This window comes from Macaca mulatta, chromosome 2 (genome assembly GCF_049350105.2).
Source record: "Macaca mulatta isolate MMU2019108-1 chromosome 2, T2T-MMU8v2.0, whole genome shotgun sequence".
Classification (NCBI taxonomy): Eukaryota; Metazoa; Chordata; class Mammalia; order Primates; family Cercopithecidae; genus Macaca; species Macaca mulatta.
In genome coordinates this window covers 3,383,675-3,411,645 of record NC_133407.1, presented here as the reverse complement: position 1 = coordinate 3,411,645, position 27,971 = coordinate 3,383,675, and the positions used below count along the sequence as shown (strand labels likewise).

Below are 27,971 nucleotides of genomic sequence, written 5' to 3'. Positions count from 1 at the left end.
CTCCATTTTTTGTTTCACCTCACACTGAAACACATTCACTCTTCAAACTAAAATATGTACTGTTTCTCAATTTTGTATAAAACCTGATGAAGTCAGCTAAAATTTCACTATTTAAACCTATATAACTTGAGGTGACAATAAATTATCAAGTTAACATTACAGAAACATAAAGGAAAAGTTAATTGTTTTTCTAAAGACAAATTCAGGGATACGTACCATTATTTAACCAAATGATTTGTAAACGGTACTATACATAAGAATCACTATAGGGCACTTATTAAAAATGTAATTTCCAGAGCTCTTTCCAAGAGATTATAATTCTTTAGCCTTCAGGAAAAATCCTAGAAATCTGAGGAGTTTATTTTTAAGACACACCTGTGATTTTACTACTACGGATGGTCTACAGACCACACTCTAAGAAACAACATTCATTTCTCATGCTGTGGCAAGATCATAGCTCACTACAGCCTTAAAGTCCTGGGCTCAAGCGATCCTCACACCTCAAGCCTTTCAAGCAGCTGGGATTATAGGCACATGCCACCACACAAGGCTAATCTTTATTTTTTATTTCTGTGGCCTCACATTATTGCCCAGGCTGGAACACATCAATTTCTGAAAGAACCGTTACATCAGCAAAGAATAACAGTATCCCTTTCAATAGTCTGAAAATCTGAAACACTTGGTTCATTAATGACCTTACTCACATAACAACCCTTTGCTTGTATTTTTCTACTAGGGAGCTAGGTAAAATAACTTGAAGACAAATGATTTTATAAAAATCATAATAAAGTATATGTAAGAAAGACATTCAACTCCTCGAAAGAAGCCATAAACTGTACGTGTGCATTCTATGAAGACATTCTAAGTATTAATCTATCACAAAGTAATTTATAAAGAATCTAGTTGGGTGCACTGGCTCATGCCTGTAGTCCCAGTGCTTTGGGAGGTTATGGTAAGAAAACTGCTTTGAGGCCAGTAGTTTGAGACTAGCCTCAGCAACATAGTGAGATCTGCCTCTACAAATATAAAAAATAAAAGAAAAATTAGCCAGAAGTGGTCCACGCCTGTAGTCCTAACTACTCAGGAGGCTGAGGCAGAAGGATCACTTCAGCCCAGGAATTCGAGGTTACAGTGAGTTATGATCAAGCCACTGTACTCCAGCCTGAGTAACAGAGTCAGACCGTCTCTATATTCAAAAAAGAAAAAAAGAAAAGAAAAGAAACTGTGATACATAACCTCCAGAACAACAAATTCTAACCTATTAAAAACAGTGTACTATCTTAATGAGATCTAACACCACTGTACAGCTCTATTATAATAAACTTTATCTGTAATTTTATATATTCCCAGCCAGGAATCAAGAGAAAAAACTGTATTATTAATGTGAAAAAGAAAAACTTTCCTAATTTGGAAATTTCTGATTTTTAAAATTTCCAGTTCTATTTTATTTCACAAAGAAAATGTGATGAATGTGACACAAAATACTCATAAGTAACAAAAATCATGTACTTTTTTTTTTTTTTTTTGAGACAGAGTTTCACTCTTGTCGCCCAGGTGGGAATGCAATGGCATGATCTCAGCTCACTGCAACCTCCACCTCCCAGGTTCAAGCGATTCTCCTGCCTCAGTCTCCTGAGTAGCTGGGATTACAGGCATGCGCTACCACGCCCAGCTAATTTTGTATTTTTAGTAGAGATGGGGTTTCTCCATGTTGGCCAGGCTGGTCTCGCCTCCTGACCTCAGGTGGTCCACCCGTCTTGGCCTCCCAGAGTGCTGGGATTACAGGTGTGAGCCACCACACCAGGGTCCAAAAATCATGTACTTTCATGACTCATTCTCATATATTCCATTATCTTCTCTTCAAAGAAAACACCACACTGAAACACTGAAATAACGGAAAACATAGTTTCAACTACAATAGCTAATAGTATTTCATCCACTTTTGGGGTTTTCTTTGATGGTGAAAGAACAATTAGATTATTTACATTAAAAATATTTTTTAAACCTACAGCTATGTATCCTAGCTAAGAATCCTCCAGAACACGTATTTGTGGAAGAAGTGATTCACTGAAAGATATCAAGTCTGATCTACTTATAGAATAATTCAGGAAGAAATGCAGCATACATTTCACAAAGCAAATAAAAACACCAATATTTTCAATAATTCATGGTATATAACTTCTTCCAAAAGATACCAATTCGTAGACTGATCATTAACTAGTTAATTTTCTTTCCTCTTCACTGCAATTGACTTACTCTTTAACAAAGTTCTGAAGCTGTGCCTTAATTGATCTCTGAGTTTGGTCAAACAGGATCTAAAAAATAAAATTTAATATTAAGTGATTAGAAAAGTAAACAAAATAATTTTCTTATCGTTCTATAAATACCATACCCCTTCATCAATTCTCCAATTCTAATACTGCCTATATTTCTTCTTGAGGACTACAAAAGAAATAACCATTTAAAAATAGAACCCAAAACAGATAAGCCAATTTCATCTCTCAGAAATAATATTACTTCTATTTACAGAGGAAAACAAACCTGCTTTAATATTTAAATAGAGTGCTCAAACAGTGAAGCAACATAGTTCCTTAATTCTAATTCAGGCTTTGGAAGACAATCTAAAACACGAATACAAATTCTGCTCCACACATTACAGAAATTATTTACTCCAATATACTACAGCATACCAAATGAAAACAACTCCAGAAACACCATATACCTTAGCTGAGGTAGAGGTTACTACTCATTTGGGAAGACTTGCAGACTTAAATGAGTATTTTGAATTCAACTAAACATTATATCATCCTTCAGGTTAAGTAACTGCTAACAGTAGAGACAAGAATGAAATCTGATTCCTCCAGATAGTATTTTGCCCAACTTAAAAGATGCCACGTATTTCGCACAGATGGCTCTGTGTAGGATAAACATTCAAATGCTTGTCATGGGGATTCCACCTTTAATAATTTACAGATACACTTCATTCAGAGTTTGAAAGAAAGTTAGATGAACAGGCAGAAAGATCAATATCCAAAAGAAAATCCTCCTTTCTTCTACTAATTAAAAATACCATAATTTCATTATCTCTGAAGCTCTGTCTTCCGTTTTCTCCCGAATACCACATACACACATTCCCCAGGAATCTGGACGTTTCAAAATCTGTCAATTTACTTCCAGAGAGAAATTAAATTTTGTATGTATTATGTTAAACTCAAAGTACTAAACCCAAGTAAGCAAAAGAAAGAAAATAATAAAGATCAGAGAAGTCAACTAAATAGAAAATAGAAAGTTAATAGAGAAAAATCAAAGAATCAAAACATTTGGTTCTTAGAGATTATAAAATCGATAAACCTCTAACCACAGTGATCAGAAAGAAGACGCAAATTTCAAACACTATGAAGGAGAGACATGTCTTTATTACTGATTGCATGTATATTAAAAAAGGTAATCTGCGAAGCTAAGAAACAACTGTAGGCCTGCAAATTCAACAGATGAAATGCATACATTTTGTGAAAGACAAAAACTATCAAGTCTCATTCAAGATGAAACTGATACCCTGAACAGAGTTTAAAAGACACAGTCTACAGTTTAAAACGTTCCATATCATATAAAGTTAAAATTACATGAACATGAAATACAACAATCCCAATCCTAGGTATTTGGCCAAATGAAATTAAAACTTACGTTCACACAAAAACCTGTACTCAAATGTTTATAGCAGTTTCATTCCTAATTGCCAAAATATAGAAAATACCCAAATGTCTTTCAACCAGTGAATATAGAAACAAACTATGATACATTCATACAGCAATAAAAAAGAACGATTATTAATACATGCCAACAACATAGGTAATCTTAATGCATTTTGCTAAATGAAACAAAATTTTTATGGCATCCAGGAAAGGGCAAGACTGAGGGGATGAAAAATCAGCGATTTCCACTGACAGGAGGAAGATGGAAGGGTTAATAATGGGGCAACATGAAGGTTTCTGGGGAGTTGATGGAACTGTTGTACATCTTGACTTTGGTGTGGAAACCCAACTATATGCATCTGTCAAAACCTATGAAGTTATATGCCACAAAAAATCAATTTTGTTATATTTAAATTTAAAAATAACTTTAAAATATGAAGAATGACAGTGTAAATATGAAACAATAGATTTTTAAATGAATAAAGAAGAAACAAATAGCATATTAACTAGGTTGGTTGAAAAGACAGAGAAACATAAAACCAATGAAAAGAGAACATCCAATCTTCTCAGGAACACTAACAACATTTAAGAGAATTGACCATATAGTAGGGCATAAAGCAATAATATGGCATTATATTAAGTTATACTACAAAGTATTAAAAAGAGAGAACTACTGAAACAGGCAACAATACCAATCTCAAAAATGTTATTCCAAACAAAAGAAGTCACACACACACACACACACGCACACACACACACACACACAGAGACACACATATGTACAATATGATTCCATTTATATGAAGTTATAGAAAAAGCATAACTACTTTACGGAAGAAAATCAGAACAGCACTTGCCTTTGGAGGTGTGGGTTGGGACTGTCTGAGAAGTAGTATGGGAGAACTTTCTGGATAATGGTAATGATCTGTATCTTAAAAAGGATTTGACTTACATAAGTGGATGGGCTTGCCAAAATTAACTGAATGATACATATAGGATTTTTGCATTTCACTGTATTTAAACTTGACCTCAAGAAATAAAATCAGGGCCAGGCATGGTGGCTCATCCCTATAATCCCAGTACTTTGGGAGCCCAAGGTTGGAGGATCCCATGAGGCCAGGAGTTCAAGATTAGCCTGGGCAACATGGCAAGACCCATCTCTGTCTCTCTCTCTCTCTCTCTCTCTCTCTCTCTATATATATATATATATATATATATATATATATAAATAAAATAATGAGCCAAGCATGGTGGCACACACTTGTAGTCCTAGCTATTCAAGAGGCTAAGGCAAGAGAATTAGTTGAGCCCAGGAGTCCAAGGTTGCAGTGAGCTGTGATCATGCCACTGCACTGCGCTCTAGCCAGAGCAACAGAGTAAAAGAAGAAAAGAAAAGAAAAGAAAAGAAAAGAAAAGAAAAGAAAAGAAAAGGAAAAGGAAAAGGAAAAGACAGAGAGAAAGAAAGAACTGTAAAAAAAACCTAAACCTGGGAATCTATTTGAAAAAGAAATGTTCTTTTGTCTATAAATTATTTTAAAATGCATTAATAATATTGAGGCATGGATAGAGGGGAGGATAAATGAATAGATATGTGATAAAGCAAATGCAGCATAATATACCTTTGGGGCGAGTATATGGATGTCAACTGTAAAGCAGTTTCAACCTCTAATTATAAAGTATCAGAAAGAAATGGCACACATACCTTAAAAAATAAATAAAAAGGAAAACACATCCTACAAATACATTAAAAATTAAAAATAAATAAAAAGAAAAAATGTGAAAAACTCCACAAAGATGTCTTCACATCTTCATTGCTGAATTCTACCAAACATTTAATGTGGAAAGAACAGTACTTCTACATAAACTCTTCAGAAAAAAATTCTCAGAAAATCTAGTCTCTGAGAAAACAGAACAAAACCAAAGACGCTGTAAGAAAAGAAAGCTACAGGCTGGGCGCGGTGGCTCAAGCCTGTAATCCCAGCACTTTGGGAGGCCGAGACGGGCGGATCACGAGGTCAGGAGATCGAGACCATCCTGGTTAACACGGTGAAACCCCGTCTCTACTAAAAAATACAAAAAACTAGGCGGGGGAGGTAGCGGACGCCTGTAGTCCCAGTTACTCGGGAGGCTGAGGCAGGAGAATGGCGTAAACCCGGGAGGCGGAGCTTGCAGTGAGCCGAGATCCGGCCACTGCACTCCAGCCCAGGCGACAGAGCGAGACTCCGTCTCAAAAAAAAAAAAAAAAAAAGAAACCTACAAAGCAATATCCCTCATGAATATAGATGCCAAAATTCTTAACAATATATAGTAATGACATATCATAATAATACATAAGAAGGAAAACACATCATGACCGATTGGGATATATTCCAAGAAAGAAAGATGGATTTAACATTCAAAAAAAAATCAACGTAATTCACCAGGTTAACAGACTTAAAAAACAAACTGTATGATAGATACAAAAAAGCACTGGAACAAAAACCATCCATTCCTGATTTTTAAAAACTCTCGGGAATACAGACATATAAGGTAACTTCCTCCGTGCAACAAAGGGGACATACGAAAACTCTGTATCTAACACCCTGGCTAGTGGCAAAAGGCTACTTTCACCCTCAGACCAGGACCAAGGCCAGCAATGTCTACTCATCACTTCTATTCAACATTACACTAGAAATTCTAGCAATGTAATAAATAAATTTTTACAAGAAATAAAAAACATACAGATTAGAAAGGAAGAATATAAAATTGTCTTTATCCACAGATGATGTGATCAGCTCCATAGATAACCCTATGGAACCTGCAAAAAAAAAACTGCTAAAATTAATAAGTGAGTTTAAGAAGGCTGTAGAAACAAAGTCAAAATATAAAAATCAGTTGTATTTCTAAGACCAGCAATGACCAAACAGAAACTGAACATTTAAAAAAAAAAATACTGGCCAGGTGCAGTGGCTCACGACTGTAATCCCAGCACTCTGGGAGGCCAAGACGGGCGGATCACATGAGGTCGGGAGTTTGAGACCAGCCTGACCAACATGGAAAAACCCTGTCTCTACTAAAAATACAAAATCAGCCGGGCCTGGTGGCGCATCCCTGTAATCCCAGCTACTTGGGGGGGATGAGGCAGGAGAATCGCTTGAACCCGGGAGGCGGAGCTTGCAGTGAGCCGAGATCATGCCACTGCACTCCAGCCTGGGCAACAGGAGCGAAACTCCATCTAAGAAAAAACAAAACAAAACAAAAAAACCATTTACAATAATAAATAGGAAATGCTTAAGGATAAATTTGACAAAAAGTATGCAAGACTTGCACAGTGATGACCACAAAACATGCTCAGAGAAACTAAAAAAAAAACAAATGGAGACAATCTTTCATGCTCTTCATTTCTAACTTGGGTCCAGCAGAATGGCTCCACAAAGATGGGCGGCAAGAAAAAGAATCATCCTGCCATCAGTAAGGTGACCTGAGGGTACACCATCAACATTCAGAATCATCCTGCCATCGAAAAGGTGACGTGAGGGTATACCAGCCACATTCAGAATCATCCTGCCATCGATAAGGTGACGTGAGGGTATACCAGCCACATTCAGAATCATCCTGCCATTGATAAGGTGACGTGAGGGTATACCAGCCACATTCAGAATCATCCTGCCATTGATAAGGTGACGTGAGGGTATACCAGCCACATTCAGAATCATCCTGCCATCGATAAGGTGACCCGAGGATACACCAGCCACATTCAGAATCATCCTGCCATCGATAAGGTGACCCGAGGATACACCAGCAACATTCAGAAGCATATCCGTGGAGTGGGCTTCAAGAAGCGTGGCCCTCAGGCACTCAAAGAGATCCAGAAATTTGCCATGAAGGAGATGCGAACTCTAGATGTGCGCCTTGACACCAGGCAGAACAAAGCTGTCTGGAACAAAGGAACAAGCAATGTCTCATGGGTACCCATATGTGGTTTTGAAAACATGATGAAGCTGAACATTCACAAGCTCTATACATTGATTACCTATGTGCCGGTCACCACGTTCAAAAATCTATTGATAAAGTCATTGTGGACAAGAACTAACCACTGATTGTCAAATAAAGTGAGCAAATCATACACACACAAATAGAATAATTATGGCCCTCTACTTTGAGTAACACATATACTATTTGGATTGGAAGACTGATTATTAGCAAAATACTGGTTCACCTCAAATTGATCTATACATTGAATGCCATTCCACTCCAAATCTCAGTAGAAACTGAAAAGTTGATTCTAAAAGTTATATGAAAACATAAAGGACCTAGAATAGCCAAAATAACCTTGAAAAAGAGGAACAGAGTTAGAATACCCATACTACCTGATTTCAAGACTTACTATGAAAGCTACCATAATCAATGGAGTGTGGTAATGTATAAAGACAGGCAGAGGCTGGGTACAGTGGCTCACGCCTGTAATCCCAACACTTTGAGAGGATCACTTGAGCCCAGGAGTTGGAGACCAGCCTTGGCAACAAAGTGAGACCCCACGTCTCAACAAAAATTCAAAAAATTAGCCAGGCGTGTATGTAGCATGTGCCTGTGGTCCCAACTACTTGGGAGGCTAAGGCAGGCGGATTACTTGAGCCCAGGGGGTGGAGGCTGCAGTGAGTCATTTTCAGTTCACTGCACTCTAGCCCAGAAAACAAAGCAAGACTGTCTCAGGAAAAAAAAAAAAAAGAAAAAAGACAAGCAAAAAGACCAATAAAGCAGAAATTACCCACACATATGGTCAACTTTTATTTATTTTTTTACCAAAGGTGCCAATAAAGATAGGAAAATGTACAGAGCAAGCTGCAGAGCCATATGCAAATAATTTAATAATAATAAAGAGGAAAAAGAAGAACTTCAACCCTTACCACAGGACATTTATAAAATTTAACCTGAAATAGATCATAGACCTAAACTTCTACAAGAAATCACTGAAAAAAAATTACTGAATAGGGTTAAGCAAACATTTCTTAACAGAACACAAAAGAAAACTATAAAAAACTAAAATCAATAAATTGACTTCATTTTAAAAAGTTTGATCTTTAAAAAACACTGCTACAAAAATGAAAAAGGCAAGCTGAAGCATGGGAGAAAATACAAGCAAAGCAAAGCATACGATAACTCAGCAAAGATGAAGATAAATCTTTTTTTTTTTTTTTTTTTTTTTTGGGACAGAGTCTTGTTCTGTCGCCCAGGCTAGAGTGCAGTGGTGTGATCTTGGCTCACTGCAACCTCCGCCTCCCAGGTTCAAGTGATTCTCCTGCCTCAGCCTCCCAAGTAGCTTGGATTACAGGCACGTGCCACCACACCAGCTAGTTGTTGTATTTTTAGTAGAGACAGGGTTTCACCATGTTGCCAGGCCGGTCATGAACGCCTGACCTCAAGTGATCCGCCCGCCTCAGCCTTCCAAAGGGCTGGGATTACAGGCAAGAGCCACTACCCCAACTGATAAATCCATTTTTTTCTTTTCTTTTTTTTTTTTCTTTTTTTTTTTTTGTGTGTGTGTGTGTGTGTGTGAGATGGAGTCTCGCTCTGTCCCCCAGGCTGGAGTGCAGTAGCGCGATGTCGGCTCACTGCAAGCTCCGCCTCCCGGGTTCAGGCCATTCTGCCTCAGCCTCGAGAGTGGCGGGGACTACAGGCGCCCACCACCACGCCCAGCTAATTTTTTGTATTTTTAGTAGACACGGGGTTTCACCGTGTTAGCCAGGATGGTCTTGATCTCCCGACCTCGTGATCCGCCCGCATCGGCCTTCCAAAGTGCTGGGATTACAGGCGTGAGCCACCGTGCCCAGCCTAAATCCATTTTTTTAATGAACAAAAGATGACACTTCACCAAAGAAGATCCATAGATGGCAAAGAAACAAAATACTCAACATCATTACTTATTAATAAGGAAATGCAAATTAAAACCATAAACAATTTTAAAAAGTGACCATGCCAAGTGCTGCGGGGCACGTGGAACCCCTGCGCTCTCGTACACTGCTGATGGAAAATGGTACAACCCACTCTGCAAAACAACATTTGTGTAGGTTTCCTTTACAGATATTAACCTTTTTAAGAAATGCAAAACAGTCATGTGCCGCATAATGACATTTTGGTCAAAAACAGGCCACACATATAACGGTGGTCCCATAAAATTATAGTACTGTATCTGTACCGTACCTTTTCTATGTTTAAATACACAAATACCTACCATTGTGTTACAAATGCCTAACGTATTCATTACAGAAACATGCTGTATAGGTTTGTAGCCTAAAAGCAATAGACTATAACACATAGCCTAGGTGTGTAGTAGGCTACACTATCTAGGTTTGTGTTAAGTACATTCTACGATACTCACACAATGAGGAAATCACCTAACATTACTCAGAATATATCACTGTTGTCAAATGATGCGTGACTGTATTAAAAATTAATATAAACATTAATAAAAGAAATTAAATATTTTATTTTCTCTTAGCAATGGTTTATAGTCTTTACTTTAAAAACAGTAAAAATTTAAGCATAACAGTATCTTACAAACTAGCCGTTTTATGCCTAGCTATTCACATAAATAAAACTATATGTCTACACAGATTTTTACATGTATTTTAATAAGCATTTTTATTTGTAATAGTCAAAACCTAAAAACAACCCCAAAGTCCATTGCAGTAGTTTTAAAATATGACAACAAATTCTTTAACACTGCTTTCTTCAAAAGCAGCCCCAGTTCTTCGCTCTTTGTGTGTGGGTTGGAGGGAGTGACTTATTTCTAGCAAATAGTATCATGAAGAAAGTGACAACGTGTGACTGCTGAGACCAGGTTATAAAAGGCATTGAAGCTTCCAACCAGACGCGGTGGCTTAGCACTTTGGGAGGTTGAGGCTGGGAGTTTGAGACCAGCCTGGCCAATCTGGTGAAACCCCAACTCTACTAAAAATACAAAAATTAGCTGGCTGTGGTGGCGCACGTCTGTAATGCCAGCTACTCAGGAGGCTGAGGCACAAGAATCACTTCAACCTGGGAGGCAGAAGTTGCAGTGAGCCAAGGTCATGCCACTGCACTCCACCCTCGACGACAGAGTGAGACTTTGTCTTTAAAAAAAAAAAAAAAAAAAGGCACTGAAGCTCCCTGTTTGCCCATGCTGCTCTTGGATCACTTGTTTTAGCAGTTACCAGATTCCATGTCATAAGGACACTCAATCAAGCATCCCTGCAAAGAGGATCCTTGGTCAGAGGACCAGAGACCGAGGCAATCTCATGAAATTCCTCAGTCAGAGTCACCCAACTAAGCCACTCCCAAATTCCTGGCCCAGAAACTGTAAGATAAGATATGCATGCTGTTTCATGCCACTGAGTTTTCAAATAATCTGTTATACAGCAGTAGATAGCTAATATAACCATCCACAGGTGGATGGATTTTAAAACGTGTGATAAATCCATACAATGCAATCGTATTGAGCAATAAAAAGGGAATGAAGGACTGAAACATGCAATATAATTGGATCTCAAAATAATAACACTGAAGAAACTAGACCACAAAAGTCCATTTACATACAACTCTAGAAAATGCAAACAAACCAATAATGATAGAAAACATATTCACGACAGACTAGGAATGAGGGAAGAAGAGAGAGAAATAGAAATTACAAAGTGGCAAAGAAAAACTTTTAAGGCATGATCGTTATATTCACTAAATTATTTGTAGTGATGATTTCATGGAGATATGTGGATCTCAAAAGTTATCAAATTTGTATGCTCTAACTATGCAGTTTATGTCAATTATTCCTTAATAAAGCTGTTTTAAAAATAATTATATTTCAAGGAGAAAAGCAGAACATTTTTCTCTTTTTTGCTTTTCAACTTTTTTTAACTTTTAGGTTCAGGGGTACATGTGCAGGATGTGGAGGTTTGTTACATAGGTAAACATGTGTCACAGGGATTTGTTGTACAGATTATTTCATCATCCAGGTATTACACCTACTATCCATTAGTTATTTTTCCTGATCCTCTCCCTCCTCCTACCTTCCACACTCCAAAAAGCCACAGTATATGCTGTTCCCCTGTATGTGTCCATGTGTTCTCATCATTTAGCTCCCCTACTTATAAGCGAGAACATGTGGCATTTGGTTTTCTGTTCCTATGTTAATCTGCTAAGGATAATGGCCTCCAACTCCATCCATGTTCCTGCAAAGCACACGATCTCATTCTTTTTTATGGCTGCATAGTATTCCGCAGTGTATATGTACCACATTTTCTTTATCCAGTCTACCACTGATGGGCATTTAGATTGATTCCATGTCTTTGCTGCTGTGAATAGTGCTGCAATGAACATACACATACATATGTCTTCGTAACAGAACTATATTCCTATGGGTATATACCCAGCAATGGTATCTCATCCAGCTGATGTGAGATGGGATCTCACTGTGGTTTGGGTTTGCACTTCTCTAATGATCAGTATGTTGAGCTTTTTTTCATATGATTGTTAGCCACATGTACGTCTTCTTTTGAGAAATGTCTGTTCATGTCCTTTGCCCGCTTTTTAATGGGGTTGTGTTTTTCTTTATAATTTAAGTTCCTTATAAATTCTGGATGTAAGAGCATTACCAGATGAATAGTTTGCAAATATTTTCTCCTGTTCTATAGGTTGTCTGTTTACTCTGTTGACAGTTTCTTTGATTGTGCAGAAACTCTTTAACTAGATCCCATTTGTCAATTTTTGCTTTTGTTGCAGTTGCTCTTAGCAACTTCATCAAGAAACCTTGGCCCATACCTATATCCAGGATGCTATTGCCTTTAAAATGTAACATTACCAAAATTAAATTTTCTATACACTTGAATAGAATGACAAGTATTTCATGAAATTAGATGTCAATAATCTAGGCTATTTACTGATTTTGTTTTGGAGACAAGAGTATAACTCTATCACACAGGCTGGAGTGCAACGGCATGATCTCGGCAAGCAATTCTTGTGCCTTAGCCTTCTGAGTAGCTGGGACACAGGCATGTGCCACCATGCTCAGTTGATTTTTGTATTTTTAGCAGAGATGGGGTTTCGCCGTGTTGGCCAGCCTGATCTCGAATTCCTGACCTCAGCCTCCCAAAGTGCTGGGATTACAGGCGTGAGCCACTGCACCCAGCCACAATAATGTAGGCTGTATACTTTTAATACTTCCATTAGTGTGAAAAGTATGTTGTCAATAAAGCAACGATTCTGTCTCTGACCTGCCAATTCTCAAGTCACAGCTACCTAACAGCTAATTCTTTCTTTTTCTTCTTCTTCTTTTTTTTTTTTGGTGGTAGTTGTTGTTCTTAAAGCCCTTCCTCATGGACAGCTAAGTCTTTGCCATACTAAACTGCTACACAGAAATTCCGCAATTAGTCTACTGGTATCTAAATCTCTAGTCTATACCTTCCCAGGAGAAAATTCACACATTTTCCCATCATAAAAGTTTAAAAGCCACCAACAGAAAAGCTAAGGTTCACTTATATTTCTGGAAATTAACAGTTTTATTCCAAGCAACATATATATTACAAATAATCAAAAATGTCAGTTGACCAATCTGCTCATTATGAACTTACAAAAGTGCACAGAATAATGTATGACTCTTTAAAACCAACAGCTCACACTAAAGTTATTCCTCATACATGTATGAACACAGTTAAAGCGGCACTATCTCTGCTCTCTTCAGGAAAGGATGAAAGCTAAGATGCACTTCAAAGATCTAGTCCAGAAAGGTTAGTAAAAGAATAGGCTGCATATCTATAGACAGCATTATCCCCGTTTCCAGTTCTTACAAGTAAGGTGTCTTTGGCTCTAAGTATACATTTTGTAGTTTAAAGTCCCTGTGATTTATTTAAATATTTTTCAGGGACAGGCAAAGTGGCTCATGCCTGCAATCCTAACACTTTGGGAAGCCAAGATGGGAGGATCACTCGAGGTGAAGAGTTCGAGAACAGCCTAGGGAACATAATAAGACTTCATCGCAACAAAAGGCAGAGCAATATGGCCAAACAGAAGCCTCCACTGATGTTCCTCCCTGCAGGAACACCAAATTTAACAACCACGTACACAAAAAGCACCTTCATAAGAACCAAAAATCATGTGAGCAATCATAGTACCTGCTTTTACCTTCGTCTTGTTGAAAGAGGCAGTGAAAAGGATAGAAAAGACAGTCTTAAATGGCTGACCCCAGCCCTCCCCCACGCGCTCGTAGCAACCACACGGCATGAGGAAGAATCTGTGCTGCGCATGCGGAAAGAGCACAGCCACCGTGGGACCATTCGCCGGAACGCAGAGCACAGCCACCGTGGGACCATTCGCCGGAAGGCAGCGCTGCCAATCCCAGCAGGACTCAGCCAGTGCCAATGAATGCAGCACTGAGACCAGCCCCGGGACAGGACAATCACACAGCTTGGAGGGTGGAACTGGAGTTTCCGCAAGCCTCGCCACCACAGGCTGAAGTGCTCTGGGGTCCTAAATAACATTAAAAGGCAGGCTAGGTCACAAGGACTGTAACTCCTAGGCAAGCTGTAGTGCTGTGCTGGGCTCGGAGCCAGTGGACTTGGAGGTACATGACCTAATGAGACACCAGCCAGTGTGGCTAAGGGAGCTTGTGTCACACATTCCCCAACCAAAGGCAGCAAGGCTCCCAGCTCCAAGAGATTCCTTCCTTCTCCTTGAGGAGAGGAAAGAATAAACAGGACTCTGTTGTGCAACATAAATACCACCTCAGCCACAGTTGAATAAGGCACCAGGCAGAGTCGTGAGGTCCCCATTCTAGGCTCTAACTCCTGGATGATATTTTTAGACACACCCTGGGCCAGAAGGAACCTGAAGGGAAGGATCAAGGCCTGAAGAATTCATCACCTGCTGACTAAAGAGACCTTAGACCCTGAATAATCACCAGCAGTAACCAAGTAATACACACTGTGGGCCTCAGCTAAGACTCTCTGAGACATGCAGGCTTCAGGTGTGACCGGGCACATTTACAGTTCTGGTGGCTACGAGGAGAGACTCCTCCTGCTTCAGAAAAGGGGAGGGAAAAATAAAGGGGATTTTGTCTTGCAGATTAGGTACCACCACAAACATAGTTGGGAGGAGCACCAAGTGGGCTTCTAGGGTCCCTGATTCCAGAGAATACGGGACAGCACCTCTGGAATTACCCTAAACCAGAAAGGAACTCACTGCCCTGAAGGGTGAGTCCCAGGAATGGCGACATTCATGAAAAGCTGAGCCCTTGGGCCTTAAGTGACCAGTGAAAACACTGCAGCAGTACTCCCTGTGGGCCTGTGCGGAGGTGGACACCGGGGGTGCTCCCTGTGGGCCTGTGCGGATGTGGACACCGGGGGTGCTCCCTGTGGGCCTGTGCGGAGGTGGACACCGGGGGTGACTCCCTGTGGGCCTGTGCGGAGGTGGACACCGGGGGTGACTCCACTGCCTGGGGGAGGAAAGGGAAGGGTGGAAAGGACTGTGTCTTGTGATTTCAGTACCAGCTTAAACATAGTTGAATGCAGCACCAGGGAAATTTCTAAGGTGTCCGATTTCAGGCCCTGGCTTCCAGGCACTATCTCTGAACCTGTCTGGAGCCCAGAGCCCAGGGGAATGCACACGCCCCGAAGGGAAATACACAAGAATGACTAGCTCCTGCCACTCTTGAAATAATGACTATATAGCCTGAGGGTCTTGAGAGAACACAGGTTGCAGCCAGGTAATAGTTTACAGCAGGATGTGGGCAAGACACAGTGCTTTGCCGGCTTCAGATCTGACCAAGTACAGTCCCCACAATGGTGGCGACAGGAGTGCTTGTGTCACCCCTCTCCGAGCTCCAGGCAGCTTAGCCAGAGAGACAGAGACAAAGACTGCATTCATTTTGGAGAAAGTAAGGGAAGAAAACAAGAGTCTCTACCTGGTAATCCAGGGAATTCTTCCAGATGTTATCCAAGACCACAGTATTAGTCCATTCTCACACTGCTATAAAGAACTGCCTGAGACTGGGTAATCTAGAAAGGAAAGAGGTTTAATTGACTCACAGTTCTACACAGCTGGGGAGGCCTCAGGAAACTGACAATCATGGTGGAAGGTGAAGGGAAAGCAAGGCACTTTCTTCAGGAGGCAGCAGGAAGGAGAATGAACACAGGAGGAATTACCAAACACTTACAAAATCATCAGATCTCACGTAATGCACTCACTATCACCAGAACAGCATGGGGGAAACCACTCTCATGATCCATTTACCTCCACCTGGTCTCTCCCTTGACACGTGGGGATTACGGGGATTATTATTCAAGATGAGACTTGTGTGGGGACACAAAGCCTAACCATATCAACCACCAAGCTGGTATCTCTGTAAGTGTCCGAGAACTACAGCATTACGAGGCTTGGGGTGCCCTCTAATGCAGCTGTAGTGACCAAAAACTTAGATCATAACAACCAAGTAGGTTTGAATACTTGGATAGCCTTCTCAAGAAGGATGAGTACCAACAAGCCCAGACTGTGAAGCCTACAATAAATATTTAATTCTTCAATGCCTAGATATTATCAAACATCCACTGGCATCAAGACCATTGAAGAAAACATAACCTCATCAAAAGAACTAAATGACATACCAGGGGCAAATCGGAGAATTGGAGATATGCAACCTCTCAGACAGAGAATTCAAAACAGCTGCTCTGAGGAAACTCAAAGAAATACAAGATAACAGAGAAGAAATTCAGAATCCTATCAGATAAATTTAACAAAGAAACCAAACAGAAATTCTAGAGTTGAAAAATGCACTTGAAATTTAAAGAATGTATCAGAGTCTCTTAACAACAGAACTGATCAAGCAGAAGAAAGAATTCATGAGACTTATGAGCCCTGTTTGAAAACAGAGAAGAAAAAAGAATAAAAATGAATGAAGCATGCCTATAAGATCTACAAAATAGCCTCAACGGGACAAATCTAAGAGTAAGGTAGAAAGAGAGAAATAGAAAGTTTATTCAAAAGGATAGTAACAGAAAATTTCTGAAACTGAAAGATACAAATATTCAAGTAAAAGAAGGTTATAGAATACCAAGTAGATTTAAAGATTTAATCCATTATTAGTTTAATAATCAAATTCCCAAAGATCAAGGATAAAGAAAGGATTCTAAAAGCAGCACAAGAAAAGAAACAAATTAACACAATGGAGCTCCAAAATATCTAGCAGTAGACTTTTCAATGGAAACCTTTACGGCCAAGAGAGAGTAGCATGACATATTTAAAGTGCTAGCAAAAAAATTTTTTACTCTAGAATAGCATATGAAGCAAAAATAAAAATAAAGATTTTCCCAGACAAACAAAAGTTGATGAATTTCATCAACACCAGACCTGTCCTGCAAGAAATGCTATAGGGAGGTTCTTCACTCTGAAAGGAAAGGAGGTTAACGAGCAAGAAGAAATCATCTGCAGGTGCAAGGTTCACTGGTGACAGTAAGTACAGAGACAAACACGGAACATTATAACACTGTAATTGTGCTGTGTAAACTACTCCTATCTTAAGATTAATAGAAAGATGAGAAAATAAACCAAAAATAATGAGTATAACTTTTCAACAGAGACAATACAATAATATACACATGAAAACAGTAAAAAAGTTACAAAGTGAGGACACAATGTTAAAGTATTGAGTTTTTATTAGTTTTCTTTTTGTTGGTTTGTTTACGCAATCAGTGTTGATTTGTTACCATAAGCTACTGTTTGCAAGCCTCATGGTAACCTCTAATCTACAAACATATAATAAACAAAAAATAAAAAGCAAGAAAGTAAAACATATCACCAGAGAAAATCACCTTCATTAAAAGGAAGACACGAAGGAAGAGAAAACCACAAAACAACGAGAGAACAAATAACAATATGGCAAGTGTAAATCCTTACTCATCAGTAATGACATTGAATGTAAATGGACTACACCCTCCAATCAAAAGACAAAGCGTGGCTGAACAGATAAAGAAACAAGACATAATAATCTGTTCTCTTACAAGAGACACATCTCACCTATAAAGACAAAAATAAACTGACAACAAAGGAATGGAAAAAGATACTCCATGCAAATGGAAACCAAAAAGGAACAGAAGCAGCTGTATTTATATCACACAAAACAGACTTCAAGGAAAAAAAAAATTTTAAGAGACAAGGTCATGATAATGATAAATGGTTCAATTCAGCAAAAGAACATAACAAGTGTAATTACATATGTACTAAACACTGGAGCACCAAGATATATAAAGCAAGTATCATTAGAGCTAAAGGGAGAGACGGACCCCAATATAATAACAGCTGGAGACTTCAAAACCCCACTTTCAGCACTGGACAGATCATACAGACAGAAAATTCACAAGGAAACATCAGACTTAATCTGCACTATAGGCCAGGCAGAGTGGCTCACACCTGTAATCCCAGTACTTTGGGAGGCCAAGGCGGGCGGATCATCTGAGGTCAGGAGTTTCAGACCAACCTGGCCAATATGGTGAAACACCATCTCTACTAAAAATACAAGCTAGCTGGGTGTGGTGGCACGTGCCTGTAATTCCAGCACTTTGGGAAGCTGAGGCAGGAGAATCACTTGAACCCAGGAGGCAGAGGTTGCAGTGAGTTGGGATCGTGTCACTGCACTCACTCTAGCTTGGGCAACAGAGTGAGACTCCATCTCAAAAAGAAAAAAGAAAAAGAAAAAAAGAAAAAAAGTCTGCACTATAGACCAAACAGGCCTAATGAGTATCTAAGAACATTTCATTGAAGGAGTGTAGAACACATATTTTTCTTCCCAGCACATGAATCATTCTCAAGGAAAGACCATATGTTAGGTCACAAAACAAGTGGTAAGAAACTCAAAACAAACAAACAAACTTGAAATAATATCAAGGATCTTCTTTAACCACAATGGAATAAAACTGGAAATAATGAGGAATTTTGGAAACTATATAAACACATGGAAATTAAACAATATGCTCCTGAATGACCAGTGGGTGAATGAAGAGATTAGGAAGGAAACCGGGCTGGGTGCAGTTGCTCAGGCCTGTAATCCCCACACTTTGAAAGGCCAAGTCAGGCAGATCACTTGAGGCCAGGAGTTTGAGACCAGTCTGGTCAACATGGTAAAACCCCATGTCTACTAAACAATACAAAAATTAGCCAGGTGTAGTGGCACGTACCTGTAATCTCAGCTACTCAGGAGGCTGAGGCATGAAAATCACTTGAACCCAGGAGGCAGAGGTTGCAGTGAGCAGAGATTGCGCCACTGCACTCCAGCCTGGGTGACAGAGCGAGACTCCATCTCAAAAAAAAAGAAACTAAAAAATTTAATGAAGCAAATGATAATGGAAACACAACAAACTGAAGCCTATGTATGGGATACAGTAAAAGCAGTATTAACAGCAAAGTTTATAGCTAAGAGTGCCTACATCAAAAACAAAAAACCTTCAAATAAACAACCTAATGATGCATCTTAACTAGAAAAGCAAAAGGAAACCAAACCTAAACCTAAAATTAGCAGAAGAAAATAAATAATAAAGACCAGAGCAGAAATAAATGAAACTGAAAAGAAGAAAACAATACAAAAATCAATGAAAAAGTTGGTTTTCAAAAAGAATAAAAAACTGACAAACCTTTAGCCAGACTAAGAAAAAAGAGAGAAGATCCAAGTAAAAAAAATCAGAGATGGAAAATGACACATTATAACCCATACTGCAGAAATCTTAAGGATCATTAGAGGCTACTATGAGCAGCTATGCACCAATAAATTAGAAAACCTATAATAAATGGATACATTCCTAGACACACACAACCTACCAGGATTGAACCACGAAGAAATTCAAAAGCTGAACAGACCAGTAACGAGACCAAAGCTCAAATAAAGTCTTCCAGGCTGTGCCTGGTGGCTCACTCCTGTAATCCCAGCACTTTTGGGAGGCCAAGGTGGGTGGATCACCTGAGGTCAGGAGTTCGAGACCAGTCTGGCCAACATGGCGAAACCCCGTCTCTACTAAAAATACAAAAAAACTAGCCAGGCGTGGTGGCACTTGCCTGTAACCCCAGTTACTCAGGAGGCTGAGGCAAGAGAATCAGTTGAACCTCGGAGACAGAGGTTGCAGTGAGCCAAGATCGCGCCATTGCACTCTAGCCTGGGCAACAAGAGTGAAAAATCCACCTCAAAAAAAAAAAGTCTTCCAGCAAAGAAATACCTGAGACCAGATGGCTTTACTTCAAAATTCTACCAAACATTTAAAGAACATCTAATACCAATCCTACTCAAACTATTCTGAAAAATAGCAAAGGAGGGAATGCTTACAAACTCATTCTATGAGGCCAGTCATTACCTTGATACCAAAATCAGACAGAGATGCATAAAAAATAACCACACACACACACAAAACTACAGGCCAATATCTCTGATGAACATTGATGAAAAAATCCTCGACAAAATATGAGCAAACTCATTAAACAACACATTAAAAGGATTACCAACTGGGATATAATCCAGGAATGTAAGGATGATTCAACATATGCAAATCAATTTGATACATAGAATTAAAGACAAAAACCATATGATGACTTCACAATTGATGCTGAAAAAGCATTTGATACAAGTCAACATAATAAAAACTCTCAAAAACCTGGGTATAGAAGAAACATACCTCAACATAATCAAGCCCATATGCAATAGATCCAGAACTTGTATAATAGTGAATGGGGGAAAACTGAAAGCCTTTTCTCTAAGATCTGGAAGAAGATAAGGATGCCCACTATCATCACTGTTAATCAACATATTATGGAAGTCCTAAGCTAGAGCAATAAGAGAAGAAAATAAAAAACATCCAAGTTGGCAAGAATAAAGTCAAATTATCCTTGTTTGCAGATGATACGACCTTATATTTGGACTAAAGACTCCACCAAAAAAACTATTACAACTGATAAATTCAGTAAAGCTGCAAGATACAAAATCAACATACAAAAATCAGTAACATTTCCACGGGCCAACAATGAAGAATCTGAAAAAGAAATCAAGGAAGTAATCCCATTTACAATTGCTACAAATAAAATTAAATACTTAGCAATTAACCAAAGAAGTGAAAGATCTCCCCAATTAAAACTATAAAACACTGATGCAAAAAGTCGAAGATACAAAGAAATGGAAAGACATTCTATGTTCATGAACTGGAAGAACTAATATTGTTAAAATGTCCATACTACGCAAAGGAATCTACAGACTCAATGCAATCCCAATCAAAATACCAATGACAGATGAGCACGGTGGCTCACATCTGTAATCCCAGCACTTTGAGAGGCCGAGGTGGGTAGATCATCTGAGGTCGGGAGTTCGAGATCCACCTGACCAACGTGGAGAAACTCCGTCTCTACTAAAAATACAAAATTAGCTGGGCGTGGTAGCACAAGCCTACAGTCCCAGCTGCTCTGGAGGCTGAGGCAGGAGAATCGCTTGAACCCAGGAGGCGGAGGCTGCAGTGAGCCGAGAAAGTGCCACTGCACTTCAGCCTGGGCAACAAGAGTGAAACTCCATCTCAAAAAAAAAAAAAAAAAAAAGAAAGAAAGAAAAGAAAAGAAAAGAAAAAGAAAAAATACCAGTGACATTCTTCACAGAAATAGAAAAAGAAATCCTAAAATTTATATGAAACCACACACACACACACACACACACACACACACAGAAGAGCCAAAACTATCCTAAGCAAAAAGAACAAAACTGAAGAAATCACATTACCTCAAACTATACTACAGAGCAATAGTAACCAAAGCAGCATGGCACTGGGATAGAAACAGACACATGGACCAAAGAAACAGAATAGAGAACTCAGAAACAAATCCATACATCTAAAGTGAACTCATTTTCGACAAAGGTGCCAAGAACATACAACAGGGAAAGGGCAGTCTGTTCAGTAAATAAAGCTCAGACAACGCCAATGCAGAAGAATGAAACTAGAGCCCTATCTCTTGCCATATATAAATATCAAATCAAAGTGGATTAAAGACTTTAAGACCTCAAATTATGAAACTGCTAAAAGAAAACATAGGGGGAATTCTCCAGGACATTGGACTGGGTAAAAATTTCTTAATACCCTACAAAAGCACAGGCAACCAAGGCAAAGTGGACAAATGGAATCACATCAAGTTAAAAACCTTCTACACAGCAAAGGAAACAGTCAACAAAGTGAAGAGACAATTCACAAAACAGGAGAAAATATTTGCAATCTACCCCTTTAGCAAGGAATTTATAATAAGAATATTATAAAGTGCTCAAATAACTAGGAAAAAATCTAAGAATCTAATTTAAAATGGGCAACAGATCTGAACAGACATTTCTCAAAAAAGACATACAAATGGCAAACAAGTATATGAAAAGGTGCCCAACATCAATGATCATCAGCGAAATGCAAATCAAAACTACAATGAGATTATTTCATGTCAGTTAAGATGGCTTTTATCTAAGGCTGGGTGCAGTGGCTCATGCCTGTAATCCCAACACTTCGGGAGGCTGAGGCAGGCTGATCTCCTGAGGTTAGCCAGGCGTGGTGGTGGGCACCTGTAATCCTAGCCACTGGGGAGGCTGAGGCAAGAGAACAACTTGAACATGGAAGGTGAAGGTTGCAGTAAACTTGACATCCTGCCGCTGTGCTCCAGCCTGGGTGACAGAGCAAGACTCTGTCTCAAATAAACAAATAAATAAACGTTTTTATCCAAAAGACAAGCAATAACAAATGTTAGTGAGGATGTGGAGAAAAGGGTACCCTTGTACACTGTTGGTGGGAATGTAAATTAGTACAACTACTATGGAGAACAGTTTGGAGATTCCTGAGAAAACTAAAAATAGAGCTACCATACCATTCAGCAATCCTACTCTTAGGTATATATCCAAAAGAAAAGAAATCTGTATATCAAAGACATACATGCATTCTCATGTTTACTGTAGCATATTCACAGTAGCCAAGATTTGGAAGCAACTTAAGTGTACATCAACAGACGAATGGTTGCAGAAAATGTGGTACATATACACAATGCAGTACTATTCAGCCATAAAGAATGAGATCCTGTCATTTGCAACAACATGGATGGAACTAGAGGTCATTATATTAAGTGAAATAAGCCAGGCACAGAAAGACAAACCTCTCATGTTCTCACTTATTTGTGGGAGGTAAAAATTAAAACAATTGAACTCATAGAGAGTAGAATGATGGTTACCAGAGGCTGGGAAGGCTAGGTGGAGGGTGGCGGGACATGGGGGTGGTTAATGGATACAAAATACAGTTAGAACAAAATCTAGTATTTGCTAGCACAACAAGGTGACTGTAGTCAAAAATAATTTAACTGCACATTTTAAAATAACAAGGTGTATAATTGGATTGTTTATAACATAAAGGATAAATGCTTGAGGTGTTGGATACCCCATTTACCCTGATATGATTATTATACATTATCAAAATATCCCATATCATATATCCCCTAAATATATACACCTACTATGCACCCACAAACATTTTAAATTAAAAAATTGTTTTTAATATTGTTTTAAAGCACAAAATTAGCAGGGCATTGTGGCATACACCTACCATCCTGAGGTGGGAGGATTCCCAGAGCCCAGGAGTTCAAGGCTGCAGTGCTATGATCATGGCCCTGCACTCCAGCCTGAGTGACAAAGGGAGACCCTGTCTCTAAAAACACACATTAAGTATTACTCAGCTACCACAGCATGCTCTTCTGATGATTCTCCACGACACAATCATTCCTGTCCTCTCCAGAATATACAGCAAAGGGCAAGGCTATGGCTTGTGCCACTACAGATTCACTAGATCTTTCGGTTAATCTCATTAGGCCTATAATAGAGAGGCCTAAAATCAATGAAGGGAACTCTTCTTTGCAATCATCATCAGATTGGTCCCAATATGTTAATGAATATTATTTAGTCCTCTCTACTTTCTCTGCCTATAGTAATTTTTTTTTTTTTTTTTTTTTTTTTTTTTTTTGGAGACAGTGTCTCCCTTTGTCACCTAAGCTGGAGTGCAGTGGCGCAATCTTAGCTCACTGCAACCTCCACTTCCTGGGTTCAAGCAATTCTCCTACCTCAGCCTCCTGAGTAGCTGGGATTACAGGTACACGCCACCATACCGAGCTAACTTTTGTATTTTTAGTAGAGATGGGGTTTCACCATGTTGGCCAGACTGGTCTCGAACTCCTGACCTCAAGTGATCTACCCACCCCCTCGGCCTCCCAAAGTGCTGGGATTACAGGTGTGAGCTACCACATCTGGCCCCTCTACCTGTACTAATCTGTTTCTCCAAACCATTTCTTCCTTCCTCTAAGGCAGGGGTTCTCCTCTGGCTTAGGTTTGTATCACAATCACATGGAAAGCTAAAAGAAAATACAAAGACGCAACCGTGTTGAAGAAACACAGGCTGCTTCTGTATTTTTAGGGAGTTGGCTAGATGATTCTGTTATACAAACACTGGTACCAAACTGCTCTACCCAGCGGTTCTCAAATTGGTTGCACATTGAAATAACTTAGGCAACTTTTAAATACACAGATGTTGCAATAATTAGAGACACTGGTGAGACTCCAGAATCAGTATTTTAAAAGCTTGCCAGGTGTGACCGAACATTATCCACATCACCTGGGAGCTGGTCAGAACTACAGAATCTCTAGAACCACCCCATTCTTGTTAGAAATGGAGAATCTGAATCTCCATTGACCAAGATCTCCAGGTGGTTTGTTTACAGGAAACAATCCACTGTTTCTTAAACTGGGCTGCAGACTGGAATGACCTGGGGAGCTTTAAAAATTACTAAAGCCTGCTTCTTACTCACAAACAATCTGGTTTTAATTAGCCTGTGTTGCAGCCTGGTTCATCCACCACTACTTTACTGAGAAGAATTCATCAAAGGCAGCTAAACCACTAAGTCACATTCACTAACATTAAAAGGACCACTCTTCAGTGTGTGTCATGGCAGATACAGTCCCCGTAAATGGGAAAAATAAAGGAGAAATCGCCTTTTTGCTTTCCACAATGGTTGAACCAATTTACACTTCCACCAGCAGTGTATAAGCAAGCATTCCCTTTTCTCCACAACCTTGGCAGCATCTGTTATTTTTTTACTTTTTATTAATACCTATTCTGACTGGTGTGAGATGGAATCTCATTGTGGTTTTGAGTTGCATTTCTCTAATTATTAGTGATACTCAACATTTTTTCATATGCTTCTTGGCTGTATATGCCTTCTTTTGAAAAATGTTCATGTTCTTTGCCCACTTTTTAATTGGGTTGTTTGTTTTTTGCTTGTTCATTTGTTTAAGTTCCTTACAGATTCTGGATATCAGAGCATTGTCGGATGAGTAGTTTGCAAATATTTTCTCCCACTGTAGGCTGTCTGTTTACTCTGTTGACAGTTTCTTTTGCTGTGCACAAGCTCTTTAATTAGGTCACAATTGTCAATTTTTGTTTTTGTTGTAACTGCTTTTGGCATCTTTGTCATGAAATCTTTGCCAGGGCCTATGTCGTGAATGGTATTTCCTAGATTTTCTTCCAGGGTTTTTATAGTTTTGGGTTTTTACCACTCGAGTCTTTAATCCATCTTGAGTTGATTTTTGTATACAGTGTAAGGAAGGGGTCCAGTTTCAATCTTCTGTACATGGCTAGCCACTTATCTCAGCAACGTTTACTGAATAGGGAAGTCCTTTCCCTCATGACTTGTTTCTGTCAGCTGTGTTGAAGATCAGATGGTTGTAGGTGTGCGGCCTTATTTCTGGACTCTTTTCTCTGTTCCACTGGTCTATGTGTCTGTTTCTGTTCCAGTACCATGCTGTTTTGGTTACTGTGGCCCTGTAGCATAGTTTGAAGTCTAGGCCAGGTGTGGTGACTCACGCCTGTAATCCCAACACTTTGGGAGGCCAAGGCGGGAGAATCACTTGAGGTCAGGAGTTCGAGACCAGCCTGGGCAACATGGTGAAACTCCGTCTCTACTAAACATACAAAAAATTAGCCAGACCCAGTGGTGGTGTGCACCTGTAATCCCAGCTACCTGGGAGGCTGAGGCAGGAGAATTGCTTGAACCCGGGAGGCCGAGGTTGCAGTGAGCTGAGATTGTGCCATTGCACTCCAGTCTGGGCAGCTAGAGTGAAACTCTGTCTCAAAAAATAAAAAATAAAAAAATAGTTTGAAGTCTGGAATGTGATGCCTCCAGCTCTATTTATTCTTTTTGTTTAGGATTACTTTGGCTATTCAAACTCTTTTTTGGTTCCATATGAATGTTTTTAAAGTGTTTTTTTCTAGTTCTGTGAAGACTATCATTGGTAGTTTGATGGGAATAGCACTGAATCTGGAAATTCCTTTGGGCTGTATGGCCATTTTAACAGTATTGATTCTATCTGTCCATGAGCATTTAATGTTTTTTCATTTGTTTGTGCCATCTCTGATTTCTTTGAGCAACGTTTTGTAATCCTCATTATAGAGATCTTTCACCTCCTTGGTTAGCTGTATTCCTAGGTATTTTATTCCTTTTGTGGCAACTGTGATCAGAACTGTGTTCCTGAATTGGCTCTCGGGTTGCATGTTGTTGGTGTACAGAAATGCTACTGATTTTTGCATGTTGATTATGTATCCTGAAACTTTGCTGAAGTTGTTTATCAGCCGAAGGTGTTTTGGGGCTGAGACTATAGGGTTTTCTAGATATAGCATCATGTTGTCTGCAAACAGGGATGGTTTTACTCTCTCTCTTCCTATTTGGATGCCCTTTATTTCTTTCTCTTGCCGGATTGCTCTGGCCAGGACTTCCAATACTATGTTGAATAGGAGTGGTGAGAGAGGGCATCCTTGCCTTATGCTGGTTTTCAAGGGGAATGCTCCAAATTTTTTTTTTTTTTTTTTTTTTTTTGAGACAGTATTCCTCTGTCGCCCAAGCTGGAGTGCAGTGGTGCGATCTCGGCTCCCTGCAACCTCCACCTCCCAGGTTCAAGCAATTTTCATGTCTCAGCCTCCCAAGTAGCTGGTTATATAGGTAATACAGGCACACACCACCAAGCCCAGCTAATTTTTATATTTTTAGTAGAGATGGGGTTTTGCCATGGCCAGGCTGGTCTCAAACTCCTGGCCCCAAGTGATCCACCTGCCGTGGCCTTCCAAAGTGCTGAGATTACAGGCATGAGCCACTACGCCCAGCCCAAAATTCTTAATTTTATAATCTTTCAAAAAAACTTACATGGAAACATTTTAAGAATGCAGAAGTACATTCATACAGAAAGATTTGTATGCTGAACCTCTGCAAACACAAAATGAGACAGAAAGTTATTTTCCAAGATTAGTTACAATAATATCAGATCAAGAAGCTAACTACAAGGTTACTCAATGGAGAGCTACAGCCAGAATGCTGCATACAATTGCAGAATTGCGCAATGTACCAGCTTACAGAAAAAAATGCCAAGAACTTTGTTAATTTACAAAGCAGCACAAGAAACAGCAAAGGTGCCACATTTCGTCAAAGAGAATAACATTTTATGGCATGCCAGATAAACACATGCATAATGGCTAATCCTAAATACTCTATCAAAAAGTTTTCATTGCTGAGTGATGCTTCTGCACATTAGTAACTGTGCTCAATAGCAGAAAAAAATATCTGAGGTTGGACACAGCAATTCATGCCTCTGATCTCAGCACTTGGGAGTCCCAGAGAGGATCGCTTTAGCACAAGAGCTCAATAGTGACCTGGACAACATAGTGAGACCCTGTCTCTACAAAAAAAAAAAAAAAAAAAAGCCAGACACAATAGCTCACATCTTGTAATCCCAGTACTCTGGGAGGCTGAGGCAAGAACATCAATTGAGTTCAGGAGTTCAAGACTAGCCTGGGCAACACAACAAGACACCCCTCTCTACAAAAAAAAATTATCCAGGAATGGTGGTACACCTGCAGTCCCACTACTTGGAAGGCTGAGGCAGAAGGATCACCCGAGCCCAGGAGATTGAGGCTGCAGTGAGCTATGATCATACTACTGCACTCCAGCCTTAGTGACAGAGCAAAATTCTATCTCAAATCAAAATAAATAAATTCTGAACATGGTATCTTGGAAGAGCACTGACTGTTTGCAAACTACCTAAAGAAATGCCTAATGATAAATGGCATGTACCCAGGAGGCGGAGCTTGCAGTGAGCCGAGATGGGACCACCGCACTCCAGCCTGGGCGAGAGAGAGAGACTCCGGCTCAAAAAAAAAAAGGCCTAATGATAAAAGTAAAAATGCTGAAGAAAAACTTTGAAAC

The 27,971-nt window shown here is 39.4% G+C and overlaps 1 protein-coding gene across 2 annotated transcripts in view; it reads right to left on the bottom strand.

Moving 5' to 3' along the window:
• Positions 1 to 27,971, bottom strand: part of ACAP2 (ArfGAP with coiled-coil, ankyrin repeat and PH domains 2) — a 179,749-nt gene that overhangs the window by 72,893 nt on the left and 78,885 nt on the right. For both annotated transcript variants that reach the window (XM_077990624.1, NM_001261274.1), the window contains 1 exon segment: positions 2,257 to 2,315. In XM_077990624.1, coding sequence (XP_077846750.1) covers positions 2,257 to 2,315 — 59 coding nt within the window.